The sequence below is a fragment of the Ursus arctos genome, unplaced genomic scaffold (assembly GCF_023065955.2).
Source record: "Ursus arctos isolate Adak ecotype North America unplaced genomic scaffold, UrsArc2.0 scaffold_6, whole genome shotgun sequence".
NCBI lineage: Eukaryota > Metazoa > Chordata > Mammalia > Carnivora > Ursidae > Ursus > Ursus arctos.
This window is the reverse complement of record NW_026623078.1, coordinates 43,998,574-44,021,740: the sequence shown is the minus strand read 5'-3', so window position 1 is coordinate 44,021,740 and position 23,167 is coordinate 43,998,574. Positions and strand designations below refer to the sequence as shown.

Below are 23,167 nucleotides of genomic sequence, written 5' to 3'. Positions count from 1 at the left end.
TTGATGTATAAGCTGCTGCATTCTGCTTGTCCTGTGGAACGTGTTGAGATCTGAGCTTGGTTCTGTGTTTTGAGCCAACCAGCGGTGAGGATGTGTCTCAAGGAGAATGGCTGTCCACTAGTGAGACAACTGCAGCATTCCTGTGAGGGAAGGCTCATCTCTTCAATCACTAGGAAAGAAGCTGATTTCTACTCACAAGGGAGGCTCAGAGTGACTTGGGGCTTCTCACCTCTGTTTGTCTACAACCAAATGCCCCTTTTCCATGTTTCAGGGATCCATTCTTTCACAGTCAATGTTCTAACCTTCACATGAGAACTTGGTAAGGCTGTGTGGATTTACCTGACGTTACAATTTTGCAATCTACAAAATTAAATTTGTGTTTGATTTACAGCAGTATAAGCCCTGTGACAACTGGATGTAAGGGATACTTTTAGGGCTGCAGTACAAATTCTCTGGTTCTCTGACCATGACTTGAGCTGAGAATTTGAAGACCAGAGCTTCTCATTTTCTTTCCATAAATGTTCCAGTGTATTCATGGGAATCGACCCATATCACAGTCTATATAGTAATGATTACTGCCGTGATGGTCTAGTGAAGGAGCCACGAACATCACAGGCATCTGCAGGGGGTAATCTGATTCATCAGGATGTCACGGCAAGCCATCAATGTCTACCATACTGTGTCCCACTGGTAAAGGAGCTCAGCAGTGCATTTGAGCCCAAGGCATGACCAAACCATTTCTCCAATCCCATTTTTTTAAAAAAAGAACTATTTATTTATTTGAGAGAGAGAGAGGGAGAGTAGGGGGAGGGTCAGAGGAATAGGGAGAGAGAGAATCTCAAACAGACTCCCCAGTGAGCATGGAGCTGATGCAGGGCTTGATTCCATGACCCTGAGATCGGACCTGAGGCAAAATCAAGTCAGATGCCCAACTGAGCCCCCCCCTTCAATCCCATTTTTGAGGGTCAATTTCCTGAGGTTATTCTTGGCATGATCATACTTTGTAAGACCTGAAGATAGAAACCACGCAACAGAATATAATAGAAATGTTAATTAGGTATGAAGTTGTTAACTAGGTAACTAAAAGGTAAAACTACTACCCTGAGGTATCAAGTAGGTATCAAATGCAGGAAGCAGCTACCATGAGGTCTAGGGCTGAGAGAACAGAGAGAAGTGATTGGACTCATTAAGATGTAATTATTTAGAGGTGCGGTTCTGCAGAACTGAGACAGGACTTCTAAGAGGCACCGGCCAGTTGGTGCTGATGTCCCTGAGTTCTGGAGAAAGACTGTCCACCTGGGGAGAGGGCTGTAAGTCCCTTCTCCTCCCCCAACCTTGCAGGCTGCCTTTATCACCTCCTGTTCACAGAATGTAGCCTGCAGCCAGCTGGCAAAGCTACAGTGTGGTCTGCAGGGTTTCAGCTCCAGCATGACAAAGCAGACAAGGGTAGATTTGCAGCTAAGGGTCAGTAACGTCCTAAGTAGCATATTTACCCTTCCATGCTGACTTCAGCCAGATGGAACCTTCTGAGGGTTTCATGGTTCTAGAAGAACCCAAGAGTCTCCCAGAATAGTTTTCTTTGGTTTCACAGATGGGAGGGACAGAAGGTGGTCTTTCCCTTCTCAATGCATAAGTGGACTGGAGAGGTTTTACCCTGGAAGTAGATAACCCATACCAGGCAGCCTCACTCTGTCCCTAATCCATATTCTCCACAAAGATCCCAAGGAGGAAAAAAAGCCAGCCAGGGCTTTCCTCACAGGCTGGCCCTTTATACTTTGCTTGCTCATCCTGTAATCAGAGTGTCCTAAAATATCTCATTTTAATTGGAGGTCATTTTTCAATTTGATACCACATCTTTGTCAAGGGCCTGAAGGGGTGAATATAAAGAGTGCATCAGTGAAGTAAGTGAATGAAACAGAAAGATGTAGCCATTGAAGGGGCTTATAAAGGAATAACTGAGCTGAGAAAGGTCAGAGCAATCCAGCAAAAACAATTCCAACCTTTCAAATGCTGGAGGATATATCTGGTAAAAAAAAAAAAAAAAAAAAGAAGAAGAAGAAGAAGAAGTCCGGATTAATACACTAGGATGAATTAGCAAGACAAAGGGCTGTTTGGCATAAAATAGATAAATTAGGTCTGTGTTTATGATGGGAAAATGTAATTTGATCACCTGTGGGTTTACAGAATAATAATGGTTCCTTTGGAGTGTTTCAGGAAGACCATTATGTATGCCTTGTGATCCGTATTCTTTCATATTGTCTCTTACGAGTCTCGGTTTTTCTACAAGGTTTTTATTATTATGAATGGATTCTTTTTTTATGCTCTGTCCTATTTTTTATTTTCCCTGTCTTCCTTCTCCTCTTCCCTTTTAGCTCAGATCTGATTCTTGTCTAAGTGTTTCTACAGAATTCTCACTAGTCCTTATGTTTTTGCCTGTATTAAATTATTCACCAAGAGAGACACTGTTACTGTGGAGAAACCTCTGGGAGTGCAGTCGGCTCTTGACTTTGCCGAAGGCTGTATATAGATCTGTTCAAAAGTTTGAACCTTCAGAGCCGAGATGCCCTTCAACAGATGACTGGATGAAGAAGCTGTGGTCCATATATACAATGGAATATTACTCAGCTATCAGAAAGAACGAGTTCTCAACATTTGCTACAACATGGACAGCACTGGAGGAGATAATGCTAAGTGAAATAAGTCAAGCAGAGAAAGACAACTATCATATGATTTCTCTCATCTATGGAACATAAGAACTAGGATGATCAGTAGGGGAAGAAAGGGATAAAGAAAGGGGGGGTAATCAGAAGGGGGAATGAAACATGAGAGACTATGGACTATGAGAAACAAACTGAGGACTTCAGAGGGGAGGGGGGCGGGGGAATGGGATAGACCGGTGATGGGTAGTAAAGAGGGCACGTATTGCATGGTGCACTGGGTGTTATACAGAACTAATGAATCATTGAGCCTTACATTGGAAACCGGGGATGTACTGTATGGTGACTAACATAATATAATAAAAAATCATTAAAAAAAAAAAAAAAAGTTTGAACCTTCAAGGCTTCAGTTTTCTCTTCCATAAGCTGAAGAAATTAGACTATGTAATTCCTAATATTGCTGTAATTTCTAACATGGTAGGTATAATTCTGGAACTTTGAAGGAGTTTTTCAGGATTGGGGACTATTGCTCTAACAAATACTGCTCACGTGGAGGAAAAAAAAGATCTTTCACTTACGCAAACCCCATAGAGAAAATGACCATGTTTAAATAGTAAGACTCTTCCAAAATGAGACTTTTTGTGGCTCTCAGTATCAAGTGATGCTGAGTTCTGAGATGACTTTATCCAGGGCAGAAATTTGAAACAGGTGTGGTAGTTGTGATCTGTTGACTTTTAAAGTGAAAAGAGAGAGAATGAACAATCTAAATTGCCAATTATTACAGGTTTACTAACTGGAATATATCTCTGAAATTAAAAGTCCCTCACAAAAGGAGATGGAGTTATAGGTGAAGATTTTTTCTTGGGTTAAAGTATAAGACATATCTCTATATCAGCTTAGGGCTGAAGTAATGGACAGAAAATTGAGGCAATAGGCCTGGAAGCACTGTTTAGTGGAGCAATTAGGCTGCAGCATCTGTCATTCTATTGATCTCTTGGACTGATTCCATTTATCTGGTGGGCAGGCTAGTGTCTCCTGACTGCCTCACCTCTGGCAGTGCATGATTTGGAGGGCATTCTTCTATGTAGTAGGGACCCCTTTTTCAGTGAGGCTTACTCGAATGCTAGGACCCAAGCTCCTCTTCAATGAGAGCAGCAGTAATACACTTAGTGTTATTTTCCCAAGAGAAATAGATATGTCTGATAAATTTCAGTGATTCCCCATCCATCCATCCATCCATCCATCCATCCATCCATCCATCCATCATTGATTGATTCAATGAATAGTCACTGAACATCTACCATAAACCAGGCACTATGACAAGTGCTGGTGAGTCAGTCCTGAACAAGCCAGACACGACTCTGTTCTCATGGAATTTACAGCCTCTCCCATCATAAATTTCTGATCCTCACTTGTTCTTCTTTTCTTCCTCCTCCTCCTCCTCTTTTCAAGCCTCCAAAAGATTCAAGCATATTTTTGTCATAATCGAAAGCTTTTTTTTTGACAGGTTAAAAATTATGTGGTACAAATCTTAGAGAAAAAATTCGCAGGGTTTGTTGGCTGTGATGCACTTTAAATGCGTTTTTAATCCCCCATTGGGATTTTTAGATTCCTTTGAGCAAAGCTTTTTCCTGTTGGAGTAGATGGGCTTTACTGGCTGCTGTGTGGCCTCCCCCCCATCCTCAATGCACTTGTTTTCTTTGTGAAATTCTCTGTCTTTAAATTTCTTTTCTGTCATATTATATAAGATGGAGACCGGGAATTATGGGAGAACTACTTCATGTTACTTCATAACTCAAGGAAAAGGCAAGAGAGGAAACTACTTTTATTAATAATGCTAATAATTGTTAAAGCAATATTTATTATTAAACACTAGGCAGTGTGTCTAGAAGTTCTAGTGAGGTATGTATTTGTTTTCCCAGAACAATATCTTCTTTATGGAGATCTGATAAAATAATCTGCAAATTGCCAGGGCTCCGATGTACTGTTGACTCATTGTTCCTTTAACCTGTTTTTCCTTCTTGATTAATACAGTACAAGTCACTCTAGATCAACCTCAAATTCTTTCAAGGACTTAAAGCTATTTTTATAATTTAAGACTTCTTTTTTTTTTTTTAAAGATTTTATTTATTTATTTGACAGAGAGAGAGACAGCCAGCGAGAAAAGGAACACAGGCAGGGGGAGTGGGAGAGGAAGAAGCAGGCTCCCAGCGGAGAAGCCCGATGTAGGGCTTGATCCCAGAACACCGGGATCACGCCCTGAGCTGAAGGCAGACACTTAACGACTGCGCCACCCAGGCGCCCCTATAATTGAAGACTTCTATAGCTTCTTTTCAAGTTCAGTATTTGGCAGTGTTCTGGTCGAAGCCTCCCAGAAATGTATGTGTATTGTCGTTTCAAAGTGGCCTCTTTCACAGCCTGACTGCTATGGAAATTCAGCTTATTATGAACCATTTATTATTATTTTTTTAAAGATTTATTTATTTTAGAGAGAGAGCATGTGTGTGCAAGTGGAGGGAGTGGCAGAGGGAGAGCATCCCAAGCAGACACCGGCCCCTGCTGGGCATGATGCCCAACTGGGGGCTCAATCCCACAACCCTGAGATCATGACCTGAGCTGAAACCAAGAGTTGGAGCTTCAACCGACTGAGCCACCCAGGTGCCCCTTATTATGAATCATTGAAATGAATAACACTTATTGCCAATCCTTTGCTAGTCTAAAAAAAATCTATGTGATAAACCTCAAGGATGCCAGGTGGTAATATGCAGATTTTAAACATACCGTGGTGTGCTATGCTTTAAAAAATACAACAGAGTTCAGAATCTAATTCAGTGGATAGAAAATCTCTATTTCAAAAATAACTCTTTTCATGATTAGCTATTGTGATTGTGTTTTAGAGTATCACGGAAGCCCGTTGAAATACCAGTTCTCTTTAGTGGGGCTTCAATCATGAATCATATGTGGAGGTGTGGCCCTTACTCGAGTCAATACCTTTCCTGCAAAGGGCCTCCTGTGCCTGTTATTGAGGTAGCTACAGAATGGGTCAGACAGTCCCCTTTAGAAATCCCATTCCAGAGTAGTACATTTAGATTCTTTTTCTCAGACTTCCACGACAAATATATACTTCTGGTGGATAAGCATGATTCTGAAACTGGGCTTCCACCCTTTACCCAATCCGGCAAACTTAGGACTCAAAAAACTCTGTGTGTGTGTGTGTCTGTGTGTTTGTATTCTGGGAATTTTGTTTTCTTTTTTAAGGTTTATTTATTTATCTGAGAGAGAGAGAGAGTGAGTGAGCATGGAGTGGGGAGGGGCAGAGGGAGAGGGACAGGGAGAGAGAATCCCAAGCAGACTCCCAGCTGAGCACAGATCCTGACACACACAGGGCTCAGTCCCAGGACTCTGAGATCACGACTCAAGCCGAAACCAAGAGTCAGACGCCCAACTGGCTGAGCCATTCAGGCGCCCCTATTCTGGCAATTTCCAAACACACACGAAAATAGTAAGAACAAAATGACTTTCTATGTCATCATATTTCTTCATTATCAACATTTTGCTAATCTTGTTTCATCTATTAAACCATTTTTGTCTTAGAATATTTAAACTAAATCCCAGACATCATATTTTTTACCCATAAATACTTAAGTGCATTTCCTGGATTTTTAATGTTAAAGTTAAAAATTTGAGATAAAAAAATGTTAAGTTTATTTTTGTTTTGTGTCTGAAATTAGCATTGTTCCATTCCAATTAGCTCTGTTCCATGTTGATACATTTAGTTTTCCTACGTTCACTTTTGTCTCTCCTGAACTGTCACCAAAACTGTTTTGTTGTTGTTATGGCCAGCAGTTATATACTCGTCCCTTTATAAACACAGCATGGCAGCTGCATGATTTATGGGTATGTGTACGTAATTTAAAAACTTTGCTCTCACGGACTATTTCTCTTTCTTGGTAATCAGATCATTAGTGTCAGATTCTTTAGGCATGAATCATCACGATCCCCTTACAAGCTCCACGAGTTCATGCAGGAAGAGTGGGTATGTCGCATATAGGTTAGTAAAAGGAAACCGGATCATTTGGGTAGACCGAGGCAAACATGATTTAGATGTTATCAGAGTAAGAAATATTCTACTTCACAATGTAGTCCCATGTGTGTTTGTGCTCTGAAACTAGGATAAGTTGGCTAGCTTTAAAAACATAAATACAACAATGAGGTCATTTGGATAGTTTCTGCTTTACTTCTCTTCTCTGTGATACCACTGATCACAATGACTGATATCCTTTACAGCGGAACTCCCACCTCCGTATACAGCCATTGCCAGTCCCGATGCCAGTGGGATTCCAGTAATAAACTGCCGCGTGTGCCAATCTCTCATCAACTTGGATGGCAAGCTTCACCAGCATGTGGTTAAGTGCACGGTTTGCAATGAAGCTACGGTAAGTGGGGATTTCCATTAATAAAGCATAAATTGTTATCTGCCATCTTGTCTCTAAAGGAAATACTCCAGTAATGTTACTTAAAGGTAATTGTGGGCTGGATATAGATATGGCCATATTTTCTCATCCTTTCTTTCTTCTCTCTAGTTCTGTTTTATCATACAAAGATGTCTCCAGGTGTTTAAAGTTAATTCCATCATGAAAATTTCATGGTGAATCTAAGTATAATGCCATTTGGCTCTTTACTTTCTAACATGAGACTGACCCTAGTCAGGTATTTATAATTACCCTCAGTGTCTCTCCACATCACAGCTATATCCATTTTGATTTTCACAAAAATGAAGATATACCAAATTGCACTTCGAATGTGGACTTTGTACTTACTCTGTCAAAAATTATTTGAACTTGCTTTACATCTGTAGGATGTCTGTATGGTTTTTCTGGACTCAAGATTATGCGTTTATTATTGATAGCGGTGCCAAAGTCTTTAAAAAGCTTGGTATTTTATTCTATTTGCTTGATAGTAATTTAGAGAAATATTCAAAAAATTTGAAGGGCACATTTTTTTTAACGGAACCTTGAGAAGAACAACTACATTTTAAGTTAAATTTTTACAATTTCAAGTAATGAACTGGTGAAGTGTTTACTAGTTAGATTAAATATATTTCTACTTTTGTGTTTAGCTTTATTTTAAAAATTTCAGTCTCAAAATCTGCAGTTAAATATTAGTTGTTGGTATTTGTATATTTTTCCTTTTTAGAAAAGTCTTTAAAAAAGTCAGAGATTATTGTGTCTCTGGGAACCATGAAACATGTATACTGGGCTTTATATGTTTCACAGAAAAGTCATAAAATAAAACCTTAAGTAATGAAGCAATATATTTCATTGTAAATATATATTTTTTTATGAGGGACATCATTTGGAGATGAACTTTACTGTGTAAATAGAGGCGATACTTATAAAGCCAGCTATTTTCTTTTTAGGTTGAACACTCACTAGCAAACTTGGCATTAACCTCTGTAGTGCTCATTTTAGAGTTAGCAACCAAATAAGAGTTGTCAGACATAGATGGCAATTAAAAAAAACAAACAACAAAAAAACAAAAACCCAAGACCTGAAAGATTTCTTTGGATTTGATGTTACTGTTGATTTTTTCTCCTTATTCCACCATCCCTACAAACTTTTGTTTAATGAGTAGAAAAAAACTTTTAAAGCTTTGTATTTACCCTTGGAAGTAAACAGAGCAGGCTATGGATTTAGCTAACAGCCTCAATCTGGCTACTCAGAAATGATGAGTTCATTATTCCAGAACAATAGGATTTGGGTACAAATAAACTACTTCTGGACATAAAATTGTGCTGACATTTTTATATCATTATAACTCCTGTTAAGTAAGGAAATGTAAGTATTTCTCAATATTCTAGAGAAAATGAATAGTATCTAATTAGATTGCCTTGTGTGGGATCAGTTATATTACAGGGCAGGAGAAGAGGAGGGAAATGTGTGTGAGGAGTGCCTTAACAGATGCCTTGCCAATGTTTGCAATATAATTTGATCTTAAATTTATGAGTGAAGAGGTGTTAAGCAACTAGCAGCTTCTCTGGAGAAATTATGGGTTGGAGAAAACAGATAAATGGACCAGGGTCCAACAGAGCAGCTCCCTTCTGTTCACTATCACCGTCCCCTGCTCAGTTTCACTGTGCTTCATTCTCCTCATGTCACCTAAAACAGGGGATCAGTGTGTCTATTCTCCTGGGCAGCCACCTCTGATAGGAACCTGATATTTCTGAGGAGATTAAAAAAACGAAACATAAAGCCAAAAAACAAGGCTAATGAAAGTCCTTCTTATTTCAGTAGATAGAATTGGGAAAGAAAGGAGAGAAGTTGGGGGAGAGAAAAGACGGACAAATTTTAGCAAGGCTTAGAGAATATAGAATTTAAGGTTAAGGGAGAAGCAATTTCTAGGGCAAGTTAATGGAAAAGTTGAGAAGTCCTGGAGGGAGAGTAGAGCTAATTGGCTGCGTGATTATGAGTCTGAGATCTGGAGGCTGATGGGCTGGGGTTTGAATCCTTGCTCTGCCACTTGGAGCTGTCTATCCTTGAGACTTACCTTCTCCACACTGCGTTTCCTCATGTAGAGTGATATCAGAATAATATCTACCTAATAGAGTTGCCCTTGGGATTACAGGGGTAAGGTGCCCAGCCCAGCACCAGGCACATACAAGTTCATTTTACTAAGTAAGAATATTAAAATTTATGCATAAGGACAATACCATCCCCCCCCAATTTCCTGCAGATTAGATATCACAAGGTATGGGCGGGCACTAAAGACCACTTCTTCTAGTTTAGTCACCTTATTTTGTAAATGAGGGAACTGAAGTCTAGAAGTAAGGTGGGAATAAAATATAAAAAAGCTTGTCATTTGCCAAGTACACATTTACTTAATGGGAAAATTTGGATATACAGGAATTAACCCGATTTCTGGTTTTGTTGAAATTTTAGATTGGATGGGAATACATTTTGGTTGTTTATAAATTTTAGATAATCAGATTTTATCTGTTATATAGTTTAATAAATTGTTGATGACTTATTGCTAACTTTTATATATTTATAACAAGATTGTTTACTTATATTTTTAAATCTTTTTTTTTGAAATGTGTTACAGAATCACAGAAGAGTTACAAAAATAATAGTACATATTATGTACAGAGAATTCCCACAGACCCTGTACTCACATTCCCCAAATGCATTAATAGTTTGTCACATTAGCTTTCTCTCTCTAAAGAAATAAATAATCTTTTTAAAAAAATTTTTAAATTTATTTTTATTTTTTTAAAGAACCTTTTAAGGCAATTGCAGACATGGGGCTCTTCTACCCCTAAACATTTTAGTGTGAATTTCCTTAAAAAAACTAACAGGACATTCACTTATGTAATTATAGTACAATGATCAAATACAGGAAATTAACATTAATACAATGACTATTATCCTATCTTTGGACCTAATTCGTATTTGCTCAATGATTCCATTAAAAACAACGACAACAGTATGGTCCAGGAGTGAATCCAGAATTCCATGCTGTATTTGGATATCATGTCTCTTTAATCTCCCTTAATCTCTAATGTAGTCTTTCTTTGTCTTTGATTGCCTTGAGATTTTCAAAGAGTACAGGCAAGGTGTTTTGTAGAATGTTCCTCAGTTTGGGTTTGTCTGATATTCCCTAATGATTGATTCAAGCTATACGTTTTTGGCAGGTATGCCCAGGAGTGATGATCTCGTCCTCATTGCTTCATAGAGTTATTTACTCTAACAAGCCTAAGTCCTTTATTTAAAGGAGTTTTCTTGGTGTTTATTCTTGCTTTTAAATTTACTGTAAAGTCTAAAAAAATGGTAGCATTAAGAGTTTTTGCAAGTTGTTTGTTTTTTAAGTTAAAAGCTGTAATAAAATTAATCACTTCTCATATTCTAGGCAGTAAAGTCCGCATTTGTTATATACTCCTCTTTGCCCACTATTCCTAATGAGGTTGCTCTTCCCAAACAGGTGCAAGAACCTGTAGTGAATGTTTGCACCTGGCAGGACAGATGGTTGACTTTGTCTGGTCTTAAAACTTCAAAGGGAAAACAATTCTTATTGTGAACTTAAATTTTCTTCTCATATTAAAGGGGCACTGCAAACTAATTTTGAAATATACCCTTCACAATTACATCTCAGCAGCCCCCAAATTTCATAGAGTGCTTGCCAACATTTGAACTATTTTAAAACCATTTATGATGCACTTTTCCTTAACCTGTACTCTGGTAGCACCATGGGGGTCTAAATTTTTAAGGAATCATTTCCTTTTTATATACAAACAAACTTTGGCAATCTGTCCTTTGGTTAATGTGCTGTGTTTGCATTTCCTTCCCTTATCTAGCCAATCAAAAACCCCCCAACAGGGAAGAAATATGTTAGATGCCCTTGTAATTGTCTCCTCATTTGTAAGGACACATCTCGGCGAATAGGATGTCCGAGACCTAACTGGTAAGAGATAAAGATTCATTTATTCGTTCATTCATTTGTTCATCCTACAAATACTTATTAAAGGCTTATTATGTGCCAGGCTTTGCTCTAGTCTTTGTCCTCAAAGTGAACACAGGACCTAGATTATTATTGTTTCTTTGTTAAAAGGAATGATGTGATTAGTTTGAAATTAATGATCACAAGTATTTATAAGATAATATTCTTCAGTGAGCAAGGAAAGTTCTCTTGATGTTATATAAGTACTTAATGCACTCTAATAAATTAGTGACTCCTTAAACTTATTTAAAAGTAACCACTTATCCCCATTGTTATGTGTATAGTGAGGTTATTAAGAATGCTTGTAATAAGGGTATTTATGAGATCTCTAGTTGCAACCTGCAGACAAGTGTTATCTGAGTGAATAGAATAAACCCGTTGTGTAATGCATGTAGTCAGGTGTTTAAACAGTTGCAGTAAAGGTGTTTTTAAGAACACTATTTGCAAGCCACTTCAGACATCTGTTCTATCAGTGAAGGGAGGTGACACCCAACTGTAATATATATGCGCATATATATGCATATATTTGCATATATGTATGTATATGTATGTGTATATACATATATGTATACATATGTATATATATATATATATGAAGTGATTAAATATGTTTCAGAGAAAAATAAAAAATAAAAGTGACCACCTAGTTTACCTTTGATGTAATTCATCTTAACCTGGAAGTGTTCTAGTCGTCACTGTATACCTCACTGTGTGCGATACTAGTCTTTGCTGAACATAATCTGTGCAATAAATTCTGGAGCTGTTTGCCCTTATCAAATGCCAGTATAGATGTGCCCAGATAGGAGTATGTCAAGACTTTCACTGTGTTTTTTGTGTGATTTCTGGCATTTTGACCATTATATGAATCATTTGCAACCCCATCTGATAGAATAGACAGGAAAGAAACCTCCCATTTTCCTTTTTGTCCAACTCTGGCTAAATAGACATCAAAGAATACCAGCCCACCTGGAGAAATCTGGCTGTGACTCAGCACTTTGTACCTTCATAGCACACACGTAATTGTTGATGGAGGATATTTTAATGTGTGTAGTCCTCTACCAAACTCAACTTGTCTTCCTAGACAGGGAATGATACAAATGACGCTCTGAGCTGAACTTGTAGGAACTTAGAAATGGCAGTTAAATGGTTCCCAAAACCATTGATTAGAACCAATACATGGTTTCTATCACAAATATTTAAAAAAGTCGTTTTTTTTTTTTACTTTTGAAATCATTGCTACTTTCTGTGAATTTGGCTTCAAAGCCTGACAATTTATAAAACAAGTATAATCTATTTTCAGTGCTATGCCATATATTACAGGTTTTGCCCTCAGTCCATTTGTGGGGTAATAAAGTTGTTTCCTTTCTCTCTCCACAGTAGACGCATAATTAACCTTAGCCCAGTAATGCTTATATCTGAAGAACAGCCAGCCCAACCTGCATTGCCAGTCCAGCCAGAAGGTACAAGGGTCGTGTGTGGGCATTGTGGAAACACATTCCTGGTAAGTAACCAGACATTTGTCATAGTGGCATCACTCTGTAAATGTAGGTCATGATCACATACATTTGACCACTGCTCATGGTCTTATAGTTTTATCCAACTGCAAATTAGTCAGAAGATTAAAAGAAAACCTTTCTAAGAAAGACAGTTAATCAGAGGTGCATCTGGGATGTCCTGCATCTTTTGTGAATCAGATAAAAGGTACATCCTCTGGTTGGTTCATTTGCAAAAAGGGGCCTGTCTGGGTAGGCCAGTGAGAAACAGTGCCCTTTCCTTCTGGGCTTAGCAACATGGGTGTCTTGGCGTGGTGTGTGGCTGAATCTTAGCTTTACTGTCACCTCCTCAGCAGAAAACAAAGTGCACAGTCTCAAGAGGTGGCCCTGCTTTGTGGTTTCTAGATTCAAGAAAAATTCTTATTATAATTTATCATTTTTTTTCTGATTTTTAAAAATTAAACTTGGAGTAAAGGGAATTAACTCCGGTGTCCATAATTAGATAAACTACTTGGAAAAAAAAATAAGGTGTAAGTACTTAGATATAAGCAAAATTTACAGGAGTTCTTGTTTTACTGCTTTTAACTTTAACCCTAAGTTTGATTTTTAAAAGTTAATTTCCTAATGCTTTACTCTGTCAGGAAGATTTTCTTTTGTTATTCAGCCTTCGTGGGAGACAACAATTTTCCTTAGAACCTAAGTAGTAATGAAAACTTTCAGAGTGTGAGCATGGGCAGGGCTGAGGTCACTAGTGGTCTTGCACTGCAAGATCTGCTGTCTTGGGATAAACTAAGAGATGGACCCATTTAAGAAAGTGTAGATGATTTGCTTTTTTTCCTTCTAATTTTAATTTTTAGTAGAGTAATTCATGTACATAATTTCAATGTCAAATAGGATTATAAAGCTATTTATAATTTATAATTATAAATATAATTATAAAGCTATTATATATTATATATATTCCCTATATTTTATATATATATATTTATATATATATATATTCAACTGAGCATAGCATAGTTTAGAGTTGAATCACTACGTTGCTCACTTGAAACGAATGTGATGTTGTAGGGTAACTATACTCAAATTTAATTCTTAAAAAGAATGTGTCTTAGGGAGAATATGTTTGAACTCATTGTCTGGGTACTCAGTGGGCCCTCTTATAGTCCACACTATTTTCTTTGGTCCTTCTTTCTAGAATCCTTTCTTTAGATCACCTGAATTTTGTCTTTCTTTCTTTCTTTCTCTTTCTTTCTTTCTTTCTTTCTTTCTTTCTTTCTTTCTTTCTTTCTTTCTTTCTTTCTTTTCCTTTCTTTTCTTTTCTTTTCTTTACATTTTCTTTTTAGTTTTGCCTTTTTCTTTTACTTACTGAGAAACTTATCCAACTATGTCTTCTAAACTTAATTCAAAATTTTAATTTCAGATTATTTAACTTAATTTTTAATTTTGAAGAGTTTTCCTGCATTCTCTGGTTATTTTTTACCTTTTTCTAAAGAGCATTCTCTTCTCTACGGCATCTTTCTGAAACTATTGTTGTTGTTGTTGTTTTTCTGAGGTATTGTTCTTCTTTATGCCTTGTCTGTTTTCTCCCCACTTTTTCTTTTTCTTTTCTTTTGTGGTAGAGATTATACTGCAGAGTTCATTTATATTGGAGGCTCAGCCCTGATTGGAAACTCTATTCATGTAGCAGGGGTGAAGTTTCTCCTTTCCTTTCTTCCTTCCTTCCTTCCTTCCTTCCTTCCTTCCTTCCTTCCTTCCTTCCTTCTCACTCTCCTCCTCCTTCTAACTCTTCCAGTTCTTTTTCTTCCCCCTTTTCTCATTTTTTGAAGAGCTGTCAACTCTTAGTATCAAGAAGTCTTCTTTGAGGGCAAGTGTCTCTGGGGAACAATCCTCCCATTTCTTGTGGGTGATATACCAGGGAGACAGCATTTAGGAGTTAAGAAAGGTAATGAGGAGACGGTCTCACCCACTGTTCAAACCGTAGACTTGAACTTAATTCCTTTCTTTTTAGAATGTTTTATTCTTGCCTTCTGCTATGCTTGATGTTCTAAGTCCACAAGCTCTGTAGTCCAGTTTCTCTCTCCATCTTCTCTTGCATGTACTGGGGAGAGAGGGCTTTCTGCTTTTGCGGTGTGCAGGGAAGAGCATACAGCCGATAGTGCTGTTTGTGCCACTACCCCCAGCCCCACCTGGGAAAGCACGTAGTAGCCCCGAGAGCTGCATCGCTCTGCCTTTCTGCAGTGTGAACCAGCTTTGCGTTGACATAGCTCTCTGCAGACAGCCTTCAACTTGCAGCATCCCTTTCACTAAGCCAGCTGCCAAGTCCCTGTTAACTTCCCATTGTCCAAAAATTGGAGGCCATTTCTCCTCTTTATCCTTATGGTATTATACATTTTTAAATTCATTTGCTATCATTTTAGTCAAGTTTGGGAAAGGAAATGGAAATGACCTTAATCAGAATTGTTAGGATTTTTCTGACATAGTAGGAGAAAATAGATCTTCCTTCCATTTTTGTTTTATTGATTAAATCAGTAACGAAGTACATAAATTAGATATACCTGGTGGAAATAGTTAACAAACTTCTTTTTGAAAATTACTATATACTGTTTTTTTTCCTATTTAGAAAAGTTTATTGAACACTACTCCTGCAGTACACTTATTGAAAGAAAAATTTAATTGTCCCTGAAGGTACCCAGTCATTTCACATGATCTTTACCCTAATGTTTTTTGTATTAAAAATACAGGTTAAATACGAAATTAGTAAAATGCAACATATGAAACTTCAGGCTGAGCAAAAACACAAATCCAAAAAAAAGTTACTCTCTACTAGTAGAATAGTTTCCGCAGTATTTAAGATGTTTCCTATGTAAGTCATATTTGAATGCAATTTTTAGAACCATAGTTAAAGATACTCAGCAATTTGTTAACTGCAGGTATCCACATTTTCCTTCCATCATATAATCTATTCCTTTGATTAAGTTGGCAACATCTGCCGGGATCCACAGGATGAAGCAAAAATGAGTAGTGGTTATTTCTCAAGATTTGCGACATCTGTTCCATCTTTAGTATAGTTTCCTGAGATTTCTGTTCCACTGAAGTCAAAACCAGGATTTTCTTTCTGGAATCTCTCTAATGTAAGTTTTCCCTGCGTTTGGTCTTACACCCAAGGATCAGTTACATATTCAGATTCTAGAAGTCCAACAATTTGCTGCGTCCCTTTGTGTCTTTGTAAGAACAGTAGGGACCATTTTTCTGTCCTCCAAAGTCCATGTTCCCTCATCATTGTTGTAGAATCGAAAAGCCAGCCCTTAATGATCTCGCAACCACCCAGGCCACTGCGACGTACTGGCTCTGCAGGCCGCGCTGGATGTCCTGGGCGCGAGTGCCTGGTGGCAGCTGACCTTCAGTGAATACCTCCTCCACGATCTGGTACCACTGGCCGCATGGCGTCCCGCATGGAACCACCCCACTGTGCTCCTCAGATGGGGCCAACATCCTCCAGGGGCCTCCCAGCGGCAGCCCCACGGAGTGAGGTTATACTGCTTTACTACAGGATAACAGACTGTAGGTTTTGATAGATATCAAGTGATTTGACTACATTGAATATATATTAAATACATTTATTTTTTTCTTATATGTGAACAAATTATATTTTGAAATACCATTTTAAAATCTTCAAAACATTTTTTTTCAACTGACTTCAGAGAGCTTCCCTCCATAACTACATTTGCATTTTGCTCAGTTATATTTTGTATTCTAAATCCTTGCCATGGGGAATCTTATAGCCACAATGTAAGTGAGCTGATTTCATATGTTCAAAAACATATACTGAGTGCCTATCAGGCACTGGGCTACATGCTGGGGAAACAGGAAGGCACATTTCCTGCCCTTATGGAGTTTTCTAGTCTAATTGGAGAAGAAAGACAATTCAAACAAGAATTACATGGAATGCGTTTAGACTATAGTAGGAAATAACAGAGTGTTCTTAGTGCACGCGTAGAAGTACCTAGCCTAGAGTAAGTGACATTTTCCTAAGACTAATGGAAAGCTGAGTAAAGTTTTATAGCTAATTCTGTATATTTGGGTGCTATGTATAGAATGGATTGCATCAGGGCAAGCCTGAAGAGGAACAAGACTAATGTTTGGCTTTTATTGTCCAGAAAAGTGAAGATGGTGCTTGGGAATAGCATAAGGCTTTTCAGAGAGAAGTGACATACTGACAATAGAGTAGATAGGGGAGTGAGGAAAAAAGGAAAATCAAAGACATTAAAAAGTTCATATTTAATTTTTTGAAATCATCTGGCAGTGAATTCTAGAGAATGATCCAAATTGAGAGGTTAAAAGATAGGTATGTGACATGGTTTTTCTTACTTTAAAAAGTAGCTTATGCATTTAGATCTTTTCACCCTAAGAGAAAATTACTAAAGTAATGTGCAATCCAGAGATTAACTTCTAAAACTAACTCTTATTTACTTAATACTTAGTGTAGGCAAGTGAATCATATTAGCATATTAGCACAGTAAATATGATTAAAAACTTGATTCTTCAGCAGGAAAGGCTGTTTTGGATTAATATATGATATTTAAAGATGACTTAAAAATTTCTAAAAAACAAAGTTTTTGGTGATTAAGGGAACACAGTACATACCTATGGGGTGGCTATTACTTTGGAGAGTTTCAGATTAATGAGAGATATGCAGTGTCATAAAGAATAAATAGGCTGCAAATCTCTCAATTCTGACTCAAGAACTTTACCTTAACCTTATTATTATGCCGATCACAAATAGTCTTATATCCTTTGTAGTATGTTCTTTGTCCTTCAAGCTTTTGACTATTAGGATTCATTTACTTTTTCTCAACCTTGTTTCAGCCTTGCCTTACAAGGCCTAGAAACAATTGAGACAAGTTCCAAAGTTCAATGACATTGAAAAGGAAATATGAAAAAATCAGGAATAGTGAAAAAAAGGGCAGAAAAACATAAGTCAGTCGTACATAAGAATATAAATATGTGTAATATTTAATCCTGTGCAGTTGCTAAGATTAGTCTGAATTTTATATGTGAGACTTCTAGAGTCAATGAAAAAAGGAAAACATGATCTCTTACAAGATATTCATGATGGTTTTTAAAAAGATCACAGAGGAGAGGGTTTTTTGGAATACTGTGACCTGAAAGAGAATTATTTCCATTGACTAAGATAAAAGAACCATATAATGAACTGTGTCCTCAACAACCTTCTGTTTATAATAACATCTTTTAGTATATCAATGTTATGGTGCTAAAGCTAAATTTACTATAAATTCACATTATTCACATTCTTCATTTCACAGCCTGGCTGGAACCATGGGTAATGTTTAGAAAAGTTAGATTTGTGTTTTCCAAAGTATATTCAATACGACACTCACTTTATAGGATAATAATAGGTGTTATGTGAATAAAGGGTTCCATGGTCATTGGGAATTGCTAGGATAAACAAAAGACTAAACACAATCTTTTTACAGGTGTATTCTTAAGCACTTTTAGCATGCATCATTGTTACTACCCAGGAAGAGTTTTAATGTAGTATTTACAAACATTTTTTTTTAAAGGTTTATTTATTTATTTTAAGAGGCAGGAGGGGCAGAGGGAGAGAATCTCCAAGCAGACTCCCTACTGAGCACAGAGCCTGATGCGGTGGGGCTCAATCTCATGACTGTAAGACCAGGACCTGAGCCAAAACCAAGAGTCAGATGCTTAACTGACTGAGCCGCTTAGGTGCCCCTACGTTTTTTTAACCTCTAAACCATTTTGAGGACATCATCTAGTCAGAATAATATTTTGAGGGCTATTGCTTAGAAAATAATTTTCCAGAAGAGTAAAGGGAATACATAGCCTTTAGCTAGCCCTGCATGAAATATAAAGAAGTTTCTTAAGACACTGAACAGTGGAGTTTAATTTTGCATTTCAATGGGGCAGGTGTTCTCTCTTGCTGATGAAAGGCAGGTCCAGATGCTTTGTTAACCAATAGCTGACTCTGGGGTTGGCATGCCCCCATAGAAACAATCTATAGTATGTACCTGAATCATAGACGATGGTTCAAACTTTGCTCTGAAGTGAGCCTGCGCAGTACCTTCAGTCAGGGTCAGATTTTCCTCATTTGGACACAGGACATATGGTTTGGTGTCATAGCAGAAAGTAACAATAGTTTTAAGGTGCATAATTCAAAGTAATGACACCAGTCACCTATTGTGTCCATTAAAAATTAAAATCCAGTAAGGTACTATCAAAGGATTCATTTTTAGCAGGATAACTTTCTCATGGCCTTCTAAGATTGATTAAAATATATATATATATCTTGGGGAAACTAAGTTTATCTGTTACATAGAATAGTTAGAAATAAGTCAAATATTGGATGACCTCTACTAAACATGATTGAGTTTTAGAGAAGTTGCCTTTAATATTTCCAATAGAAAATAGATAATTTTGTTTTTTTTCCCCTATTGAAGTTCTGGCAATAAAATTCTAAGAGTAGAGGCTGCGTTTTAGGTAGAAGAACAGTAGTCAACTTCCTTTCACAAGCACAGGTGTTTGCATTCACATGAATAGAGTAGGACGAAATTATTTCTAATGTAGATGCTTAATTCTTAGTTTGCTGCATTTAAGTGAGTACTTGGAGATAACAAAGCCCAATGTGTTAGGTTGCTGGCTCTATAATTTACTAATCACATAATGAAGTCTTAGCTGTTTGTCAGTTATCATTGAATTTACCATGCATAATCTATGCTGAAATGAAGAGCACTATTAAATTATAATATTGGACTAAATCATCTCCTTAGGTTGGTCATTAAAATTCTAAAATTCCTATGCCAACATATTAGCCTTCAAGCTTGGATTTTGAGTTCCACTTTCTCAAGGGTTTCATAACTGCCTCCTTAACTACTTTGGTTCTTTAACTATGAAGAACTTAAGTTTGTTATTTATAAATAAAATTTGAAATGACTACAAGTTCAGCAACTGTCCTAAAACTAATTACAATAATGTAAAAAAGGGGTGCCTGGGTGACTCTGGCGATTAAGCATCCGACTCTTGATTTTGGCTCAGGTCATGATCTCAGGGTTTTACTGCTGGGCATGAAGCCTACTTAAGATTCCCTTTCCCTCTTTCCCTCCCCCATGTTCTCTCTCTCTCTAAAAAAAAAAAAAGTACCCAGTAAGATTTCTGGATTCTTCACTTAATATTCTGTAAAACTCTAGAAATCTTTGTTTAGCACGATAATTCTGGCATTTTTACTATTAAGTTTTGCCATAAGTTAACTTGTTACAAAGTAAGTATGAAAGAAAGATTTACTGGTGCCTGAACAAAAAAATGTAGCATTGGTCTGGCATTCTCAGATGTTGAAAAATAATCATTTTGAAAAGAGAATGAACATTCAAGTAAAGTTTCATTTATCTTGAGACTCCATGTGCCTACTGTGTGACTGAGAGATCATTTCCAGCTTCACTAACTTTGAGTTTTCAAATAAAAATGAAGACAGAGAAGTCTAGGAAAACCCAGATTTATTATTTTTTTAAGTTAATAATTTTTAAAAATAAAAAAACCTGTTATGCATCAAATACTTTCTGAAAGTTATCTTCTATTGTGTGGAAAACATTTGGATACGTATAATTTATTGAAGCCCTACTTGGAAAGTTATGGAAAGAGACAGGAGTGATTTAGAATCCTAAACAAAAATTAATTTTAATAAAAGAAAAGTTGTTTTGTTGATAAAACTGAAGCACTTAAAGGAATTATCCTAAAACCATAAAGGAAATAGACCCTTTGCAAGAAGGAATATAGAAAAGCAAGCAAAATGGAAGACGAAAAAGGGACTTTTAAATATACATTTTGTGGGGGCGCCTGGGTGGCTCAGTCGTTGGGCGTCTGCCTTTGGCTCAGGGCGTGATCCCAGCATTCTGGGATCGAGCCCCACATCGGGCTCCTCCGCTGGGAGCCTGCTTCTTCCTCTCCCACTCCCCTGCTGTGTTCCCTCTCTCGCTGGCTGTCTCTCTCTCTGTCAAATAAATAAATAAAATCTTAAAAAAATAAATAAATATACATTTTGTGGTTAAGATTTACTTTAAATTTATATTGCACATTCTTTCAAAGACTTTAACCCACTACCCGTAAACCATTTCAAATATCTCAATAACAAGGAAAATAGCTCATTCTATTATCTACATTCACACGGAAGAGAATTTGCACGGTAGAAGGAGTATTTTTTTGTTACATAGAATAAGCAAGGACAGAACAGAGAGAGCTGGCTGACTTGAATTCTCTCTGTATCTTATTTGTTTAGTTTATTTACTTTGTGAGTTTCCTACGTAATTAGACTATAAATAGTTGTATTTTAGTAATGAATTGAAATATCCATATATTTAAAAGGCTCATCCTCAAGATTTTTTTACAAAGATTTTATTTATTTATTTGCGATAGAGAGTGCAAAAAGACAGAGCACGAGCAGTGGTAGAGGGTAGGGACAGAGGGAGAGGGAGAAGCTGACGCCCTACTGAGCAGGGTCCCCAGCTCGGGCTCCATCCCAGGTCCCTGGGATCATGACCTGAGCCGAAGGCAGGTGCTTAACTGACTGAACAACCCAGGCCCCCTTAGTCCTTAAGATTTAAAGGCAAAACATCTTTTGAAGGTCCATGAAATAGGTTTTTATTCCTTGGGAATGAACTGAGACCTAAAACTGAAAGAAATGACCCTAATTACAGCGTTACGTTCAGATTTCATTATAAAGCCAGCCTAGATTGCGTCAGAACCTTGAACAAGTCATGGGAACTGTTGCAGAGGAGAATCCCAAACTTTATTTTAAGGGAGGGGAAGAAGTGTTGAGGGGAAAAGGTCCTATAACCGTGAGAAGGGGGTAGCTTCTGCTGTGATCCCTGGTAACATTTGAACTAAAAGAAACATCTTATCAGATTGGATAGTTTTCAGTTGTTTTTCTTTTCAATCTTTTCTTTTTATTTACAGTGGATGGAACTGCGGTTCAACACTCTGGCAAAATGCCCACACTGCAAAAAAATGTAAGTTTCTCTACCATTGGAAGTGCTCCTGGGAGGTACTGGAGAATAATTTAAAGAGCAGAATTCTTACTTTGGCAGATTTTGATTTGAAGACATACTGTGGGATGAATGCATGTTGAGTATGTTTATGCTTTCCAAAACTAAAAAAAAGGATATCTTTAAACTGATTAATGTATTCCATTTTGAAATGAAAATGATTGGGCTTGATTATCATTCTCCAAAGGGAAATCAATTTCTAAGAAGAAATTACTAAAATTACCGGTAACCTGGTGAGGATTTACAAATGTCCCAAGAAGTTATAATCTATTGCAAATAATCTAAAACTTATATTTAAAAAATGGGCTGTAATCTAGGAGAAACACTAAATGTTTGGAGGTTTATAATTAGATAATTGTTAGCTTTTTTCATTTCCTGTCTAGTGAGATTATTCTCTGATAGCAAAGTTTATATAATTATTTACCTATCTAACTATTCAGTATATTTTTCTCTATTCCTAAATAGTGTACCTAAGGAAATTAACAAAAGTCGATTGTATGCTAAGCACAGTGATGGTTACTTTCTATACAGAGATCTATTAGCTGTAATCCTTCCAGCAATCCTGGAATGCAGGAATTATGATCTTCATTTTACAGATGAGAAACTGTTAGAGACGTTAAGGATTTTTGCTTACGTGATTTGCTTGGGTAATTGTTTTGGAACAGTGGCAACATTTTGCCAATTATAAAGAAGCATTGAATGCCTAGATAGTCTATAATTGGTTAAAATATTACAAGACAGTATATTAATGTTAAGAAGAATTTATATCAGTTACTTAAGGAACAACTTGAATAGAAATACACATGGAATAAGTCTGCTTAAAATCATTCCTAAGGAACGTTTATGGAATTGGAATCACATGCTAAACATGGGAGGACTCAGGGCATCCGTTACTTATTTGAGTAAAGATACTGTTATCACATGAACACTCATGGCTTGTATCTGCATTTGTTTTCCCTTTGAATGTTCTTCTTCATAACAAAATGATGAGTCATCTATTAAGATTCTAAGGAATCTTATTTATTTTTTTTTAGTTTTCTTAATAGATTTATTTATTTATTTGAGAGAGTGAGAGAGAGCGAGAGAGCGCAGGGGGAGGGGCAGTGGGAGGGGAAGGGAGAATCCTAAGCAGACTTTGCACTGAGCCCGAAGTAGGGCTTGATCCCATGACCCTGAGATCATGAGCTGAAACCAAGAGTCAGATGCTTAACGCCAGCCAACTGCTCCAGGAATTTTATTTCTTTAAACACAAGTATAAAATATCCTAAAACTATGTTTAAATTATAGGGGTTACTAAAAATTATTATGAAACCATCACGAAACATGTGCAGGAAAGCTTCCCCCAGTGGCTTCAGAGACCAAAAAGCATTTTGTCATATCACTGTTTCTCCCTGGGGCCACTGTAGCTGAAGGTGAGGTTGCTCTTTCAGTTGGTTGGGCAGCTTGT

At 37.1% G+C, this 23,167-nt stretch overlaps 1 protein-coding gene and 1 pseudogene across 1 annotated transcript in view; one reads left to right on the top strand and one right to left on the bottom strand.

Annotated features, from left to right (window-relative positions):
- The window catches only part of PIP4P2 (phosphatidylinositol-4,5-bisphosphate 4-phosphatase 2), a 53,208-nt gene that overhangs the window by 15,180 nt on the left and 14,861 nt on the right, over window positions 1-23,167 (top strand). Inside the window, exons 2-5 of the mRNA XM_026495771.4 lie at window positions 6,945-7,093; window positions 11,008-11,114; window positions 12,528-12,651; window positions 21,632-21,684. Of these exons, the coding sequence (XP_026351556.1) occupies window positions 6,945-7,093; window positions 11,008-11,114; window positions 12,528-12,651; window positions 21,632-21,684 (433 nt within the window). The remainder of the gene's footprint in view (window positions 1-6,944; window positions 7,094-11,007; window positions 11,115-12,527; window positions 12,652-21,631; window positions 21,685-23,167) is intronic.
- On the bottom strand, window positions 15,672-16,138 carry LOC123000832 (nudC domain-containing protein 2-like; annotated as a pseudogene).